The 12,827-nt window shown below is 45.6% G+C and overlaps 1 protein-coding gene across 7 annotated transcripts in view; it reads right to left on the reverse strand.

Annotated features, from left to right (window-relative positions):
- Positions 1-12,827, reverse strand: part of tnpo1 (transportin 1) — a 233,726-nt gene that overhangs the window by 57,572 nt on the left and 163,327 nt on the right. For all 7 annotated transcript variants that reach the window (XR_011949032.1, XM_072516131.1, XM_072516134.1 and 4 more), the window contains exons 12-14: positions 12,465-12,617; positions 11,367-11,592; positions 8,824-8,995 (exon numbers count right to left, since the gene is read on the reverse strand). Coding sequence is in view for 6 of the 7 variants with exons in the window: in XM_072516131.1 (XP_072372232.1) it covers positions 8,824-8,995; positions 11,367-11,592; positions 12,465-12,617 (551 nt within the window). In the remaining variant the exon portion in view is untranslated. The remainder of the gene's footprint in view (positions 1-8,823; positions 8,996-11,366; positions 11,593-12,464; positions 12,618-12,827) is intronic.

Here is a 12,827-nt window from a genome sequence, read left to right on the forward strand (position 1 = left end):
TGAGGCAGCAGTGCTAACTACTGCGCCACCGTGCCACCCCCCCCTTCATTTTGATTGATTAAGGAGATGCACATTTGCTTGACCCTCTGTAAAGGGCACCATTCATTTTTGCATTTCTTTTTTTTTTTTTTAAATATATTTTATTAAAGTTTTTCGATCAAACAAAAATTTCCCATTTTACAACTTTGTAATAATATATACATTGATCGTTTTTTAAAAATAAATAATATGCTAACGGCAACTGCCAACAACAAAATAAGAAACAACAGAAATAATAACTAAAATAGTAACTTTGTGAAATCAAATATAAATAACTAATATATAAACACACACATAAAACCCCTGAAGACCCAAATGAGCCCTCCCCCCGCCCCCCTGGGTTGCTGCTGCTGCCTTTCCTATTTTCCCTTATCGCTCTGCGAGATAGTCGGGGAACGGTTGCCACCGCCCGGTGAACTCCTGAGCCGAACCTCTTAATGCATATTTTATTCGCTCCAGTTTTATAAACCCTGCCTGTCGTTGATCCAGGCCTCCACACCCGGGCGCTTAGCTTCTTTCCACATAAGTAGAATCCTTCGCCGGGCTACTAGGGACGCAAAGCCTAACACGTCGGCCTCTCTCGCCTCCTGCACTCCCGGCTCATTTGCAACCCCAAATATAGCCAACCCCCAGCTTGGTTTGACCCGGACCCCCACGACCTTCGAGATCACTTTTGCCACGCCCACCCAGAACCCATGCAATACCGGACATGACCAAAACATGTGGGTGTGATTCGCCGGGCTTCCCGCGCATCTCCCGCACCTATCCTCCACTCCAAAAAATCTACTCAGCCATTCTCCCGTCATATGCGCCCTGTGTAGAACCTTGAATTGTATCAGGCTGAGCCTGGCACACGAGGACGAAGAGTTTTACCCTACTTAGGGCATCTGCCCACAGCCCCTCCTCAATCTCTTCCCCCAGCTCCTCCTCCCATTTTCCCTTCAGCTCCTCTACCATCGTCTCCCCCTCGTCTCTCATTTCCCTATATATATCTGACACCCTACCATCGCCCACCCATGCCCCCGAAATCACTCTGTCCTGGATCTCTTGCGCCGGGAGCTGCGGAAATTCCCTCACCTGTTGCCTCACAAATGCCCTCACTTGCATATAGCGAAATGCATTCCCAGGTGGCAACCCATATTTTTCTGTCAGTGCTCCCAGACTCGCGAACGTCCCGTCTAAGAACAAGTCCTTCAATTTCGCAATTCCTGCTCGCTGCCAAGGTTTAAATCCCCCATCTATCCTATGGTTGTTCCTTATCGGGGACCACACTGAGGCACCCGTCACTCCCTTATGTCGTCTCCACTGCCCCCAAATTTTCAGAGTTGCCACCACCACTGGGTTTGTGGTGTATTTTTTCGGGGAGAACGGTAACGGCGCCGTCGCCAGTGCTTTTAAGCTAGTTCCCCTACAGGATGCCATCTCCAGTCTTTTCCACGCCGCTCCTTCCCCTTCCCTCATCCACTTACATATCATTGACATGTTGGCGGCCCAATAATAATCACTTAGACTCGGCAGTGCCAGTCCCCCTCTTTCCCTACTGCGCTGCAGGAACCCCCTCTTTACTCTTGGGGTCTTTCCAGCCCACACAAAGCTCATAATACTCTTGTCCACCTTCTTAAAAAAGGCCTTTGTAATCAGTACAGGGAGGTACTGGAACACAAAAAGAAACCTCGGAAGGACCACCATTATAACCGCCTGCACCCTGCCCGCCAATGACAAGGGCGCCATGTCCCACCTCCTAAAGTCCTCTTCCATCTGCTCTACCAGTCGTGCCAAGTTAAGCTTATGCAAGGTTCCCCAGTTCCTGGCCACCTGGATCCCTAAATACCGGAAATCTCTTATTACCCTCCTCAACGGTAAATCATCTATTCCCCTGCCCTGTTCCCAGGGGTGCATCACAAACAGTTCACTCTTCCCCATATTCAATTTATATCCTGAAAATTCTCCAAACTCCCCGAGTGTCTGCATTATCTCAGGCATCCCCTCCACTGGGTCCGCGACATAAAACAACAAATCATCCGCGTATAATGACACCCGATGCTCTTCTCCTCCTCTAAGTACCCCCCTCCACTTCCTAGAGCCCCTCAGCGCTATGGCCAATGGCTCAATTGCCAACGTAAACAGTAACGGGGACAGGGGACATCCGTCTTGTACCCCTATATCGTCGGAAGTGGTCAGATCGTTGCCTATTTGTAATCACACTTGCCACCGGGGCCCTGTACAGGAGCTGAACCCATCCAATGAACCCCTCTCCAAATCCAAATCTCCTCAGTACTTCCCACAGGTAGTCCCACTCCACTGTATCAAATGCTTCCTCTGCATCCATCGCCACCACTATCTCCGCCTCCCCCTCTGGTGGGGGCATCATCATCACCCCCAGCAGCCTCCGTATATTAGCATTCAATTGCCTCCCTTTAACAAACCCCGTTTGATCATCATGCACCACCCCAGGGACAGTCCTCTATCCTCGTCGCCATCACCTTGGCCAAAAGCTTGGCATCTACGTTCAAGAGGGAAATAGGCCTGTATGACCCGCACTGCAGCGGGTCTTTGTCTCTTTTCAGGATCAGCGATATCGTCGCCTCCGACATAGTCGGGGGTAGTGTCCCCCTTTCCCTAGCCTCATTAAAGGTTTTCGTCAGAGGTGGGGCCAGCAGGTCCACGTATTTCCTACAGAACTCCACCGGGAACCCATCCGGTCCCGGGGCCTTCCCTGCCTGCATGTTCCCAATTCCTTTTACCACCTCCTCCACCTCAATCTGCGCTCCCAGTCCTGTCATCTCCTGTTCCTCAACCTTCGGGAACTACAGCTGGTCTAGGAAACGCATCATTCCCTCTTTCCCTTCCGGGGGTTGAGCCTTATATAGCCTCTCGTAAAATACCTTAAACACCCCGTTCACCCTCTCCGCTCCCCGTTCCATCTTTCCCTCCTCGTCTCTAACCCCTCTGATCTCTCTCGCCGCCCCCCTCTTCCTAAGTTGTTGGACCAGCAGCCGGCTCGCCTTCTCTCCATATTCATACTGCACTCCCTGTGCCTTCCTCCATTGTGCCTCCGCCTTACCCGTGGTCAACAAGTCAAAGTCCGTGTGCAATCTCAGTCTTTCCCTGTATAGCCCTTCATCTGGAGCCTCCGCATATTGCCTATCCACCCTCAAAATCTCCCCCAACAATCTCTCCCTTTCTTTACCCTCTTGTTTCCCCTTATGGGCCCTTGTGGAGATCAGCTCCCCTCTAACCACCACCTTCAGCGCCTCCCAGACCACTCCCACCTGGACCTCTCCGTCATCATTGATCTCTAGGTACCTTTCAATACATCCCCTCACCCTTACACATACCCCCTCGTCCGCCAACAGTCCCGTATCTAATCTCCAGAGTGGGCGCTGCTCCTTTTCCTCTCCTACTTCCAGATCTACCCAATGTGGGGCATGATCTGAAATGGCTATAGCCGAATACTCCGTTCCTGCCACCTTCGGGTTCAGCGCCCTTCCCAGGACAAAGAAGTCTATCCGGGAGTACACTTTGTGGACATGGGAGAAGAAGGAAAACTCTTTACTCCTTGGTCTAGCAAATCTCCAGGGATCCACTCCTCCCATCTGCTCCATAAAGCCCTTAAGCACCTTGGCCGCTGCCGGCCTCCTCCCGGTCCTAGATCTGGACCGGTGCAGCCCTGGGTCCAGCACCGTGTTGAAGTTCCCCCCCATTACCAACTTTCCCATTTCAAGGTCTGGGATGCGCCCCAACATACGCTTCATAAAGTTCGCGTCATCCCAGTTCGGGGCGTATACGTCCACCAGCACCACCGCCTCACCTTGCAATCTGCCACTCACCATCACGTATCTACCCCCACTGTCCACCACTATGGTCTTCGCCTCAAACAATACCCGTTTCCCCACCAGTATTGCCACCCCTCTATTTTTCGCATCCAAGCCCGGGTGGAATACCTGTCCCACCCATCCTTTTCTTAATCTGACCTGATCTGCCAGTTTCAGGTGCGTCTCCTGAAGCATGACGACGTCTGCCTTTAGCTTCTTTAGGTGCGCCAGTACCCTTGCCCTCTTAATCGGCCCATTCAACCCTCTCACGTTCCACGTGATCAACCGGGTTGGAGGGCTCTTTTACCCCCCCCTCGTCGACTAGCCATCCCCTTTTTTAGACCAGCTCCTCACCCGGTTCCCACTCACCCGCTTATCCCCCGGATGGTGCCCTCCTGTCCCGACCATCCCATCCCGTAACAGCTCCCCCTTCTCCTTAGCAGCAGCAACCGAGTAACCCCCCCCCAGATCCCTCTCTAGCTTAGTTGCTCCCCCCATATTGCTTCCGGTAAGTCAGCAAACTCTGGCTGACCTCGGCTTCCCCCGTTTATCCTTAGCCTCCCATTATGTGAGGCCCCCTCCTTCCTGCGCCCCCTTTTCCCACCACAATTTCCATAGCGCGGGAACAAATCCCGCGCTTCCCTCTCGGCCCTGCCCCTGATGGCGCAGCTCCCTCTCTCCTTCCCCCTCCCCTTCCCCACCGGCGCCCACATTTCTTCGTGTGTCCCCCCTTCGAGGGGAAAGAAAATTTTCCCCCATCTGATTCACAGTCCCTTACCACCACCTCACTACTTCATTTCAAACACTCTTTCTCCAATCTAGTCCAACTTCTCCTCTTCAATAAATGTCCACGCCTCCTCTGCCGTCTCGAAGTAGTGGTGTTTACCCTGGTGTGTAACCCACAGTCTTGCCGGCTGCAACATTCCGAATTTCACTTTCCTCTTGTGGAGCACCGCCTTGGCCCGATTGAAACTCGCCCTCCTTCTCGCCACCTCCGCACTCCAATCCTGATACATGCGGATCACCGCGTTCTCCCACCTGCTGCTCAGTGTCTTTTTCGCCCATCTCAGGACCATCTCCCTGTCCTTGTAGCGGTGGAACCTCACCACTATTGCTCGAGGTATTTCTCCTGCCTTTGGTCGTCTCACGAGGACTCGGTACGCTCCCTCCACTTCCAGGGGGCCCGTCGGGGCCTCAGCTCCCATTAAGGTATGGAGCATCGTGCTCACATACGCCCCAACGTCCGCTCCCTCTGCCCCTTCGGGAAAACCCAAGATTCTCAAGTTCTTCCTCCTCGAGCTATTTTCCAGGGCTTCCAGTCTCTCCATACACGTCTTATGCAGTGCCTCGTGCGTCTCCGTCTTCACCACCAAGCCCTGTATCTCGTCCTCATTTTCGGCAGCTTTTGCCTTCACTCCACGGAGCTCCATCTCTTGGGTCTTCTGCGCCTCCTTTAACCCTTCAATCGCATGCAGCATCGGCGCCAGCACCTCCTTCTTGAGCTCCTCCACACATCGCCGGAGGAACTCCTGCTGTTCCAGGCCCCATACCAACTGGCCTCCCTCCGCCGCCATCTTGCTTCTCACTTCCCTTCTTTTCCACTGCTCCAGAGGATCCTCCGCAATCTGGCCACTATTATCTCTTCTATCCATTCACATCCGGGGGGGACTCCCTTCTATGTCGCCTCGCAGTGGGTTTAGCCTTCGGAAATTGCCGTTGGGGCTCCTGATAAGAGCCCAAAAGTCCGTTAAAACGGGAGGTGCCGAAACGTGCGACTTAGCTGGTCATCGCCGCACCCGGAACCATTTTTGCATTTCTAATCACTGGAAGTTACATTGTAAAAGCCCCAAGAAAATCTGTGGGAAGTAAAATGAGGAGCTACAGCCACCCATTCACACCAAAATATGGACCATTGGTCTAAAGTGTCAGTTTATTTTAACTAGTGTGTTAATTTATCTCATTTAGAAGAGATGTCTATAAATTCTTGGAAACAAGCAGTGGGAGCAGCCCAATCTGTCCTTCAAGCCTGCTCCGCCATTCAAAATGATCATGGCTGATCTCAATCCCACATTCCTGCTTTTTCCCATACCCAGATGCCATTAAAATCTAAAAAAAAAATCTAGCTCTTTCTTGAAAAATTCAGCCTTCTGTGGTAGCGAATTCCACAGGTTAACTACCCTTTTGAGTGAAGAAATATTTTCTCATCTTAGTCCCAATTACTCTACCCTGTATCCTGAAACTGCGTCCCTTGGTTCTCGACTCCCCAAACAGGAAAAACATTCTCCCTGTCTCTAATCTGTCCAGCACTGTTAGAAATTAAACATTTCAATTCCACATTGTATTTCAAAAAGATTTTGAAAATATGCTCTGGAAAACCTTCTTGTGGTTAAGAATTCCTTTGATTGTTCAATGAAGGGACATGGCAAAGTTGTTTGCATCACTACAGGGGCAGGAGCAGATCTACAATGGAGCAAAGGGTTATGTGTGGGCAGGCAGGAAAATGGAGTTGAGGCCATGATCTCAATAGCCATGACCTTATTGAATGGCAGAGGTGGCTCAAGGGGCTGATTGGCAGTCCTACTTGTTAGAAATGACAGCAATTTGGATTTTTTTCAAACTTGTATTTACAGCCAATTATAGGAAGAGTAATGGAAGCTTTCTGCCAAATTTGATGCACATGACATTTCAACCAAAAGTAGTGATTCTAGAAAACATTTTACTACGAGCATAGGAGTAGAAACTTTGTTAGTATACACATGAACACAAATTAGGAGCAGGAATAGGCATTTGGTCCCTCAAGCCTGCTATACCATTTGATAGGAGCATGGCTGCAATGATGTGGCCTCTACTTTCCAGTGTTTCCTCTAACCCTTTGGCTCTCTTGTTAATCAAGAATCTATGTAATTCAACCTTAAAAATGACCCCATCTCCACTAATCCCTGGGGAAGAGAATTCCACTAACGACTCTCTTGAGTAAAACAAAATCTCCTCGCATGCATCTTAAATAGGAGACCGTTTATTTTTAAACTGTGTTCCCCAGTTCTAGTCTCTTCCACAAGGAGAAACATCCTCTCAGCACCCACCCTGTTGAGTTCTCTCAGGATCTTGCATCCTGTTGAGTTCTCTCAGGATCCCAACAGCTACAAGACTCATCAACGACTCCCCCTCGGACTGATCTGTTCCCTGTAAGGACACTATACACGACGCCCTATGCTGCTCTTGCTCATGTATTTGCTTTGTTTGCTTTGTATGGCCCCTTGTTCCGTACTGTAACCAATCACTGTTTTGTGGATGTTCTCTGTTGATTATTCTTGTGTCTACTATGTACGTACTGTGTATGTTCCTCGGCCGCAGAAAAATACTTTTCACTTACTTCGGTACATGTGACAATAAATCAAATCAATCAATGTTTCATGAAGATTGTCTATCATTCTTCCAAACGCCAATGGATACAAGCCAATCTTTTCTCATGGGATAATCCCCATCTCCTCCCAGGAATCGGGCGACCGAACCTTCTCTGAACTGCTTCTAATGCAATTACGGGCGTGATTTAGTTAGATGGGAACAAACACCCATAGAGGGTGCGTTTAGTTGTGTGTTTCCCAGCGCTAGCAGCGCCGAGAAAAACAATGTTATCAAACTTCACTTGGGTTAGGTAGGGGGCCTCAGTGGGTAAATGACGAAATTTGAACTCAATAAGAAGATCTGGAATTAAAAGTCTAATATGAAAGCATTGTTGATTGTCGTAAAAACCCATCTGGTTCACTAATGTCCTGTAGGGAAGTAAATCTTTCATTCTAACCTGGTCGGGCCTACATGTGACTCCAGACCCACAGCAATGTGGTCAACTCTCAAGTGCCCTCTGAAATGAAGGGAAGTTAGGGATGGACAATAAATGCTGGCCCTGCCAGTAACGCCCACATCCCCGTAAATGAATAAAGGCAAATGTACAAAGGCACCCAGATCCCCCCCATACTGCAGAATTCTGCAATCGCTTGCCATTTAAATAGTCTGCTTTCCTATTGTGTACACAGCAGAAGAAATTATGAATGTAACCAAAACAAACTCAACATATTGTAACACAAGGCTAATAAATACTGGCGTTTTAAATCAAGCAGTAGAACAACGTTGTAAAAGATCTTCAGTTCAAAATCTGGATTTGCAAATGAACAAAACAGTACAGTACCACATCACAGATTGAATATTTCAATTTAAGAATAAAATAGCTAAGTGAATCTTGTACGTCATTTACAGCACATAAACAGACCATCCAGCCCAATTACTGGTGGCAATGCTTCACACAGATGTCCTCTCATCCCTCTTCAACTAACACTAGCTGCTCGATCATCTACCCCTTTTGCTCTCATGTCTATATCGGACTCCCCATAAACGCATTATTCCTTGTTGCATAATCTAATCACTCATTTATTAGAATCAATATTTGATTTATGGTCCTTAGTTCATATTCCATAATAGGAATCATCGTCTCGACCTCTACATGATCAGATCCTTTCTTAATCTTCAAGGCCATGAGTGGATCACCCCCTCAATCTCCTCTTTTCTACAGAATAAATCCCCAGCCGGTCCAGTCTTAGCTGACTTCTCAGTTCTAACTTCTCTGCTCAGGGCGGCACAGTAGCATAGTGGTTAGCACTGTTGCTTCACAGCACCAGGGCCCCAGGTTCGACTCCCAGCTTGGGTCACTGTCTGTGCGGAGTCTGAAAGTTCTCCCCGTGTATGCGTGGGTTTCCTCCGGTTGCTCCGGTTTCCTCCCACAAGTCCCGAAAGATGTGATTGGACATTCTGAATTCTCCCTCAGTGTACCCGAACAGGGGCCAGAGTGTGACAACTTGGGGATTTTCACAGTAACTTCATTGCAGTGTTAATGTAAGCCTACTTGCAACACTAATGAAGGTTATTATTAACAACTTAAGATAATTGATTATGCTGCAGCATCTTTCCCCCTTACCTGCTTATTTAAATGATGCCCTACTGAGTCGGCAAGGGTTCCAATAGCATCATACAGAATTAGGAGATTTTTATGTTGATATTTATTAAAAGCAAAGACAAGTGTATCAAGTATGTAACCAAGGTATGGCACCAACTCTGTGCAAGCCTCTTCCTCTAGGGTAGCAAAAGCGCTGGAAAGTAAATAAAAAAGTTGTAATATTTATGGTTTACATTTTTGACTTAAATATACCTAATCTTTTTGGAAAGAGACCACTAAAAGTCCGGATACTAACAGAGACACAAAAGTTAATTTTTCCAATCTGTTTATAGCGTCAAAAAATGAAATTTGCATGTCAATTTATCACATATCACCAATAACTCAAATGTATAAATAACTGTTTATGCAAAAGTAAAGAATACATGTAAATCAGGGTACGGCACATTAAATCAGAAAGTACTTTTCTTTCGAGCTCAAATATTGTAATACTGCCACTTCAAATAGGGACTCATTTACCTTCATGCTAAGATCTGGACTTTTATGGCTCTTTGGATTATTTTGTCCTCTAGTTATTTCAACTCTCAAGTCCTCTGCAGAAAATCCACATGTTTTATATGGACATCTTTGGACACTAATAGCATTGGAAACATTATGCAAAAGCTAGGGCTGAAACCTACCTTAGTGGCTCAGACAGGATGTTTTTTATGGGAGATCACAAGCTGAGGGGGTTCAGTTGAAATAGCAGTTGCAAATTACAAAGATGGTTTCATTGCTGGGGCAAAAATCCTCATCACTAGAATCTATAATTTTAAAAATTATTGGTCCATGTGCCAGCATTTATTGCCCATCCTAATTGCCCTTGAAGGGGATAGCTAAGAGTCAACCACATTGCTGTGGGTCTGGAGTCACATGTAGGCCAGACCAGGCAAGGAAACAGATTTCCTTCCTTAAAAGGACATTGGTGAACCAGATGGGTTTTTATGACAATTGACAATGGTTTCATGGTCATCATTAGACTTTTAATTCCAGATTTTTATTTAATTCAAATTTCACCATCTGCAGTGGAGGGATTTGAACGTGGGTGATCAGAGCATTACTCTGGGTCTCTGGTTTACTAGTCAAGTGATAAAACCACACGCCACCACCTCCCCTGCCTTCAGTAAAACACCCGAGTCAAGTGGAACTGTCCAATGACAAAAGCATTTTCTGTGGGTTGTTCTATACAACATCATTAAGAATACTTGAATTTGCGGGGATTCTAACGGAAACAAATCTCAATGAAAATCTACTTCTGAACTTTGGAGCACCTGCGGCATGGCCACATAAAGGGGGCTTTAGTAAGTCAACAGAGCCCAGTCTGTTAACTCAAATTTGTATTTTTGTTTGACAAGAAAATTATCCGAGGCTTAAGACCTAGAACATACTGCGTGAAAGGGCTGTGAAATTAAATTTCGAAGGAATGTTAAAAGGCAGTTACATTAGTTTGGAAGGTTAAGGGGGGGAAACTAGGTTGTCAGATGAATTGGGCAGCTCTTTCAAAAACCTGGGACAGGCATGGTGGCATGAATGGCCTCCTGCGGGGCTGCAATATTTCATAATGCTATATGTTTTGAATTCAACAATTTTAAAGAAACAAGCACGACAGTATAAGACATCAAAGCAATGAGTGGAATTTTCGCAAGGGTACATGCTGCAGAAGACGAAATTCAATAATTTCACAAAATACTGACATAGCACATTAGTACCCAAGATATTTAGCGAAACATATAGAATGCCATTGATGTAGCAAAATGCCCTCAGGCCTTCACAGGGTTATGAAAGCAAAATTTGACTGAGCTACATGAGGCGATATAAAGGCAATGGTCAGGAGATCGGTTTTAAGGTGTGTCTTAGAGGAAAGAGATGGGGGTATTTACAGAGGGAATCCCAGAGCCAAAGGCTAGACAGCTGCAGGAACAGCTACCAGGGATTCTCAAGAGGCCCTGATTAGATGAGCAAGAATATCTTGAACGGTTGAAATGCTGGGTGGAGATTACAGGGATATTACTTTGTGTGTGTGTGTGTGTGTGTGTGTGTGTGTGTGGAGGGAGAGAGAGAGAGACCAAGTCCTAAGGAGGGATCTAAAAATTGTTTAACTGAGAGAATCTGTGTTCAGCAAGCACAAATGATGCTAATAAGGATAGAGGCAGGGTTTTGGATGACCTCAAGTTTACAAAGGAAAGAATGCGGAAGGCCGGCCAGGAGTGCATTGGAACAGTCAAATTCAAAGCTAACAAAAGGCACGGATGAGGTTTCAGCAGATGAACAGAGGCATGTGAAGAAAGTGGGAATAGAAATAAGGGATCTTCGGATGGAAGCTCATTTTGGGGTTAAGCATGACATTCAAGTTGCAAACAGTCTGGTTCAGCATTAGATAGTTGCCAGAGAAAGAGATTAAGTTGGCAACTACGGTTAAAGATATTTCAGTATAATGTTGAAATCCAAATACTTACCATTTGCACAATAATAAAATATAAAGACATAAAATTTGTAATAACATCCCAAAATATTGTCCAATAACAAACCTGCAGGCAGCCTCTTGTACTCGCTTATTGCTGTCCAAGATACGCTTTAGCAGTTCAGTCATTAATGGCTTCAAATAGGTGTCTGGGGGCTGACTTACTACCCAATGTGCATAGCGGCTGAGTGTCCAACAGGTTATAGAACGCACAAGAGCTTTCTTATCAGAGAGGCACTGAATAAGGTGAGGGATAAGCTCTGGCAGGTAAGGAATCATACCCTGCATACAGCCTGTTGAACAAAGTTAAAAAAAAATAAACTTTGGGGAAAATTTCCACTAAGTCATCCTTTTAGTAAATCAACTCCGTGATCTACAAATAAATTTATGGTACACCAATCAAAACATTTAACATTTCTAATATTTTCTTTCCGGCATGCCAACAACCTATAATCATCCCTAGTCTCTTACACACCATTGATTATGCAGCATCACATAAGTTATTGTTCCTCAGATGCCGTTTCTTTGTGGAAGAATAGCTTATTCTTCACTCAGCAACACCTAGCTCAGAGATCAAGAATTGCAGCTCAAAATCAACCAATTCTAATTTTAAATAAAATTTGATGCATCACATTCTAATTTAAAATGACCAGTCAAATTCAAGATGTTAGTGTTATAATTTGATTAAACATTATTTCAAAACAAAGGGCCTATCCTCAAAGTTAATTGCAAAGGAATTACTGAAAGTGAAGCATTTACCAGTTGTTGCACTTGTTAGCTAAATTATAACATTTCTTTGCCACCATCATGCTTCTTTATGCTAAACATCACACAAGGCGACAGGTCAACTACATTCCAATGTTAAACTGGTAATAGTGAGGACATAATTCTTCGCCTTTAAGAGTTAAAGATTACTGACACTTACTAACTTCCTCATTCATGGAAAGGCACCACAATTCAACTTAAAATGGATGCCACACATTTGCAAGAATCAGTTGAGAATCTACAACACCCATGTCATACCTTTGAGTACAATAAGCTTTCACAGAACACAAGTTTATGCACTTTTCTACAAATCTAATAAAATTCGACGTTTCTATCTTGTAGACACTTTTTTAAAAAACAAGTGCAATTTAACTTTTCCAGTATTCAATCATTCACCAACCTTCAGCGATAGCTCCAAGCACCAAAATGCCAGACTCCTTCACCACCCAATCTTGGTGAAATAGCAGCTCTTTCAGCAGTGGTAGAATATGTGGCAACAATTCATCCCGGAAAACGTTAGCCAGCACGTCCAATGCAGCAGCGGAACATTTTCCTAAAAGAATAATTTATTAACATTGCATTTTCTATGCAAAATGAACTCTTAAGTTCAAGGCACTTAAAGCTGATGTTAACTTCCTCAGACCAAAAAAAACTGGAGGAACACCGTCTTTAAAAGCATGGTTAATGTTGATGTTAGCCGGCTATGTACATCAGAGGAAGGACAAACAAAAAATGAATAAGCTTCAAACAAGATTACCAGAGG

The sequence above is a fragment of the Scyliorhinus torazame genome, chromosome 9 (assembly GCF_047496885.1).
Source record: "Scyliorhinus torazame isolate Kashiwa2021f chromosome 9, sScyTor2.1, whole genome shotgun sequence".
Taxonomy (NCBI): domain Eukaryota; kingdom Metazoa; phylum Chordata; class Chondrichthyes; order Carcharhiniformes; family Scyliorhinidae; genus Scyliorhinus; species Scyliorhinus torazame.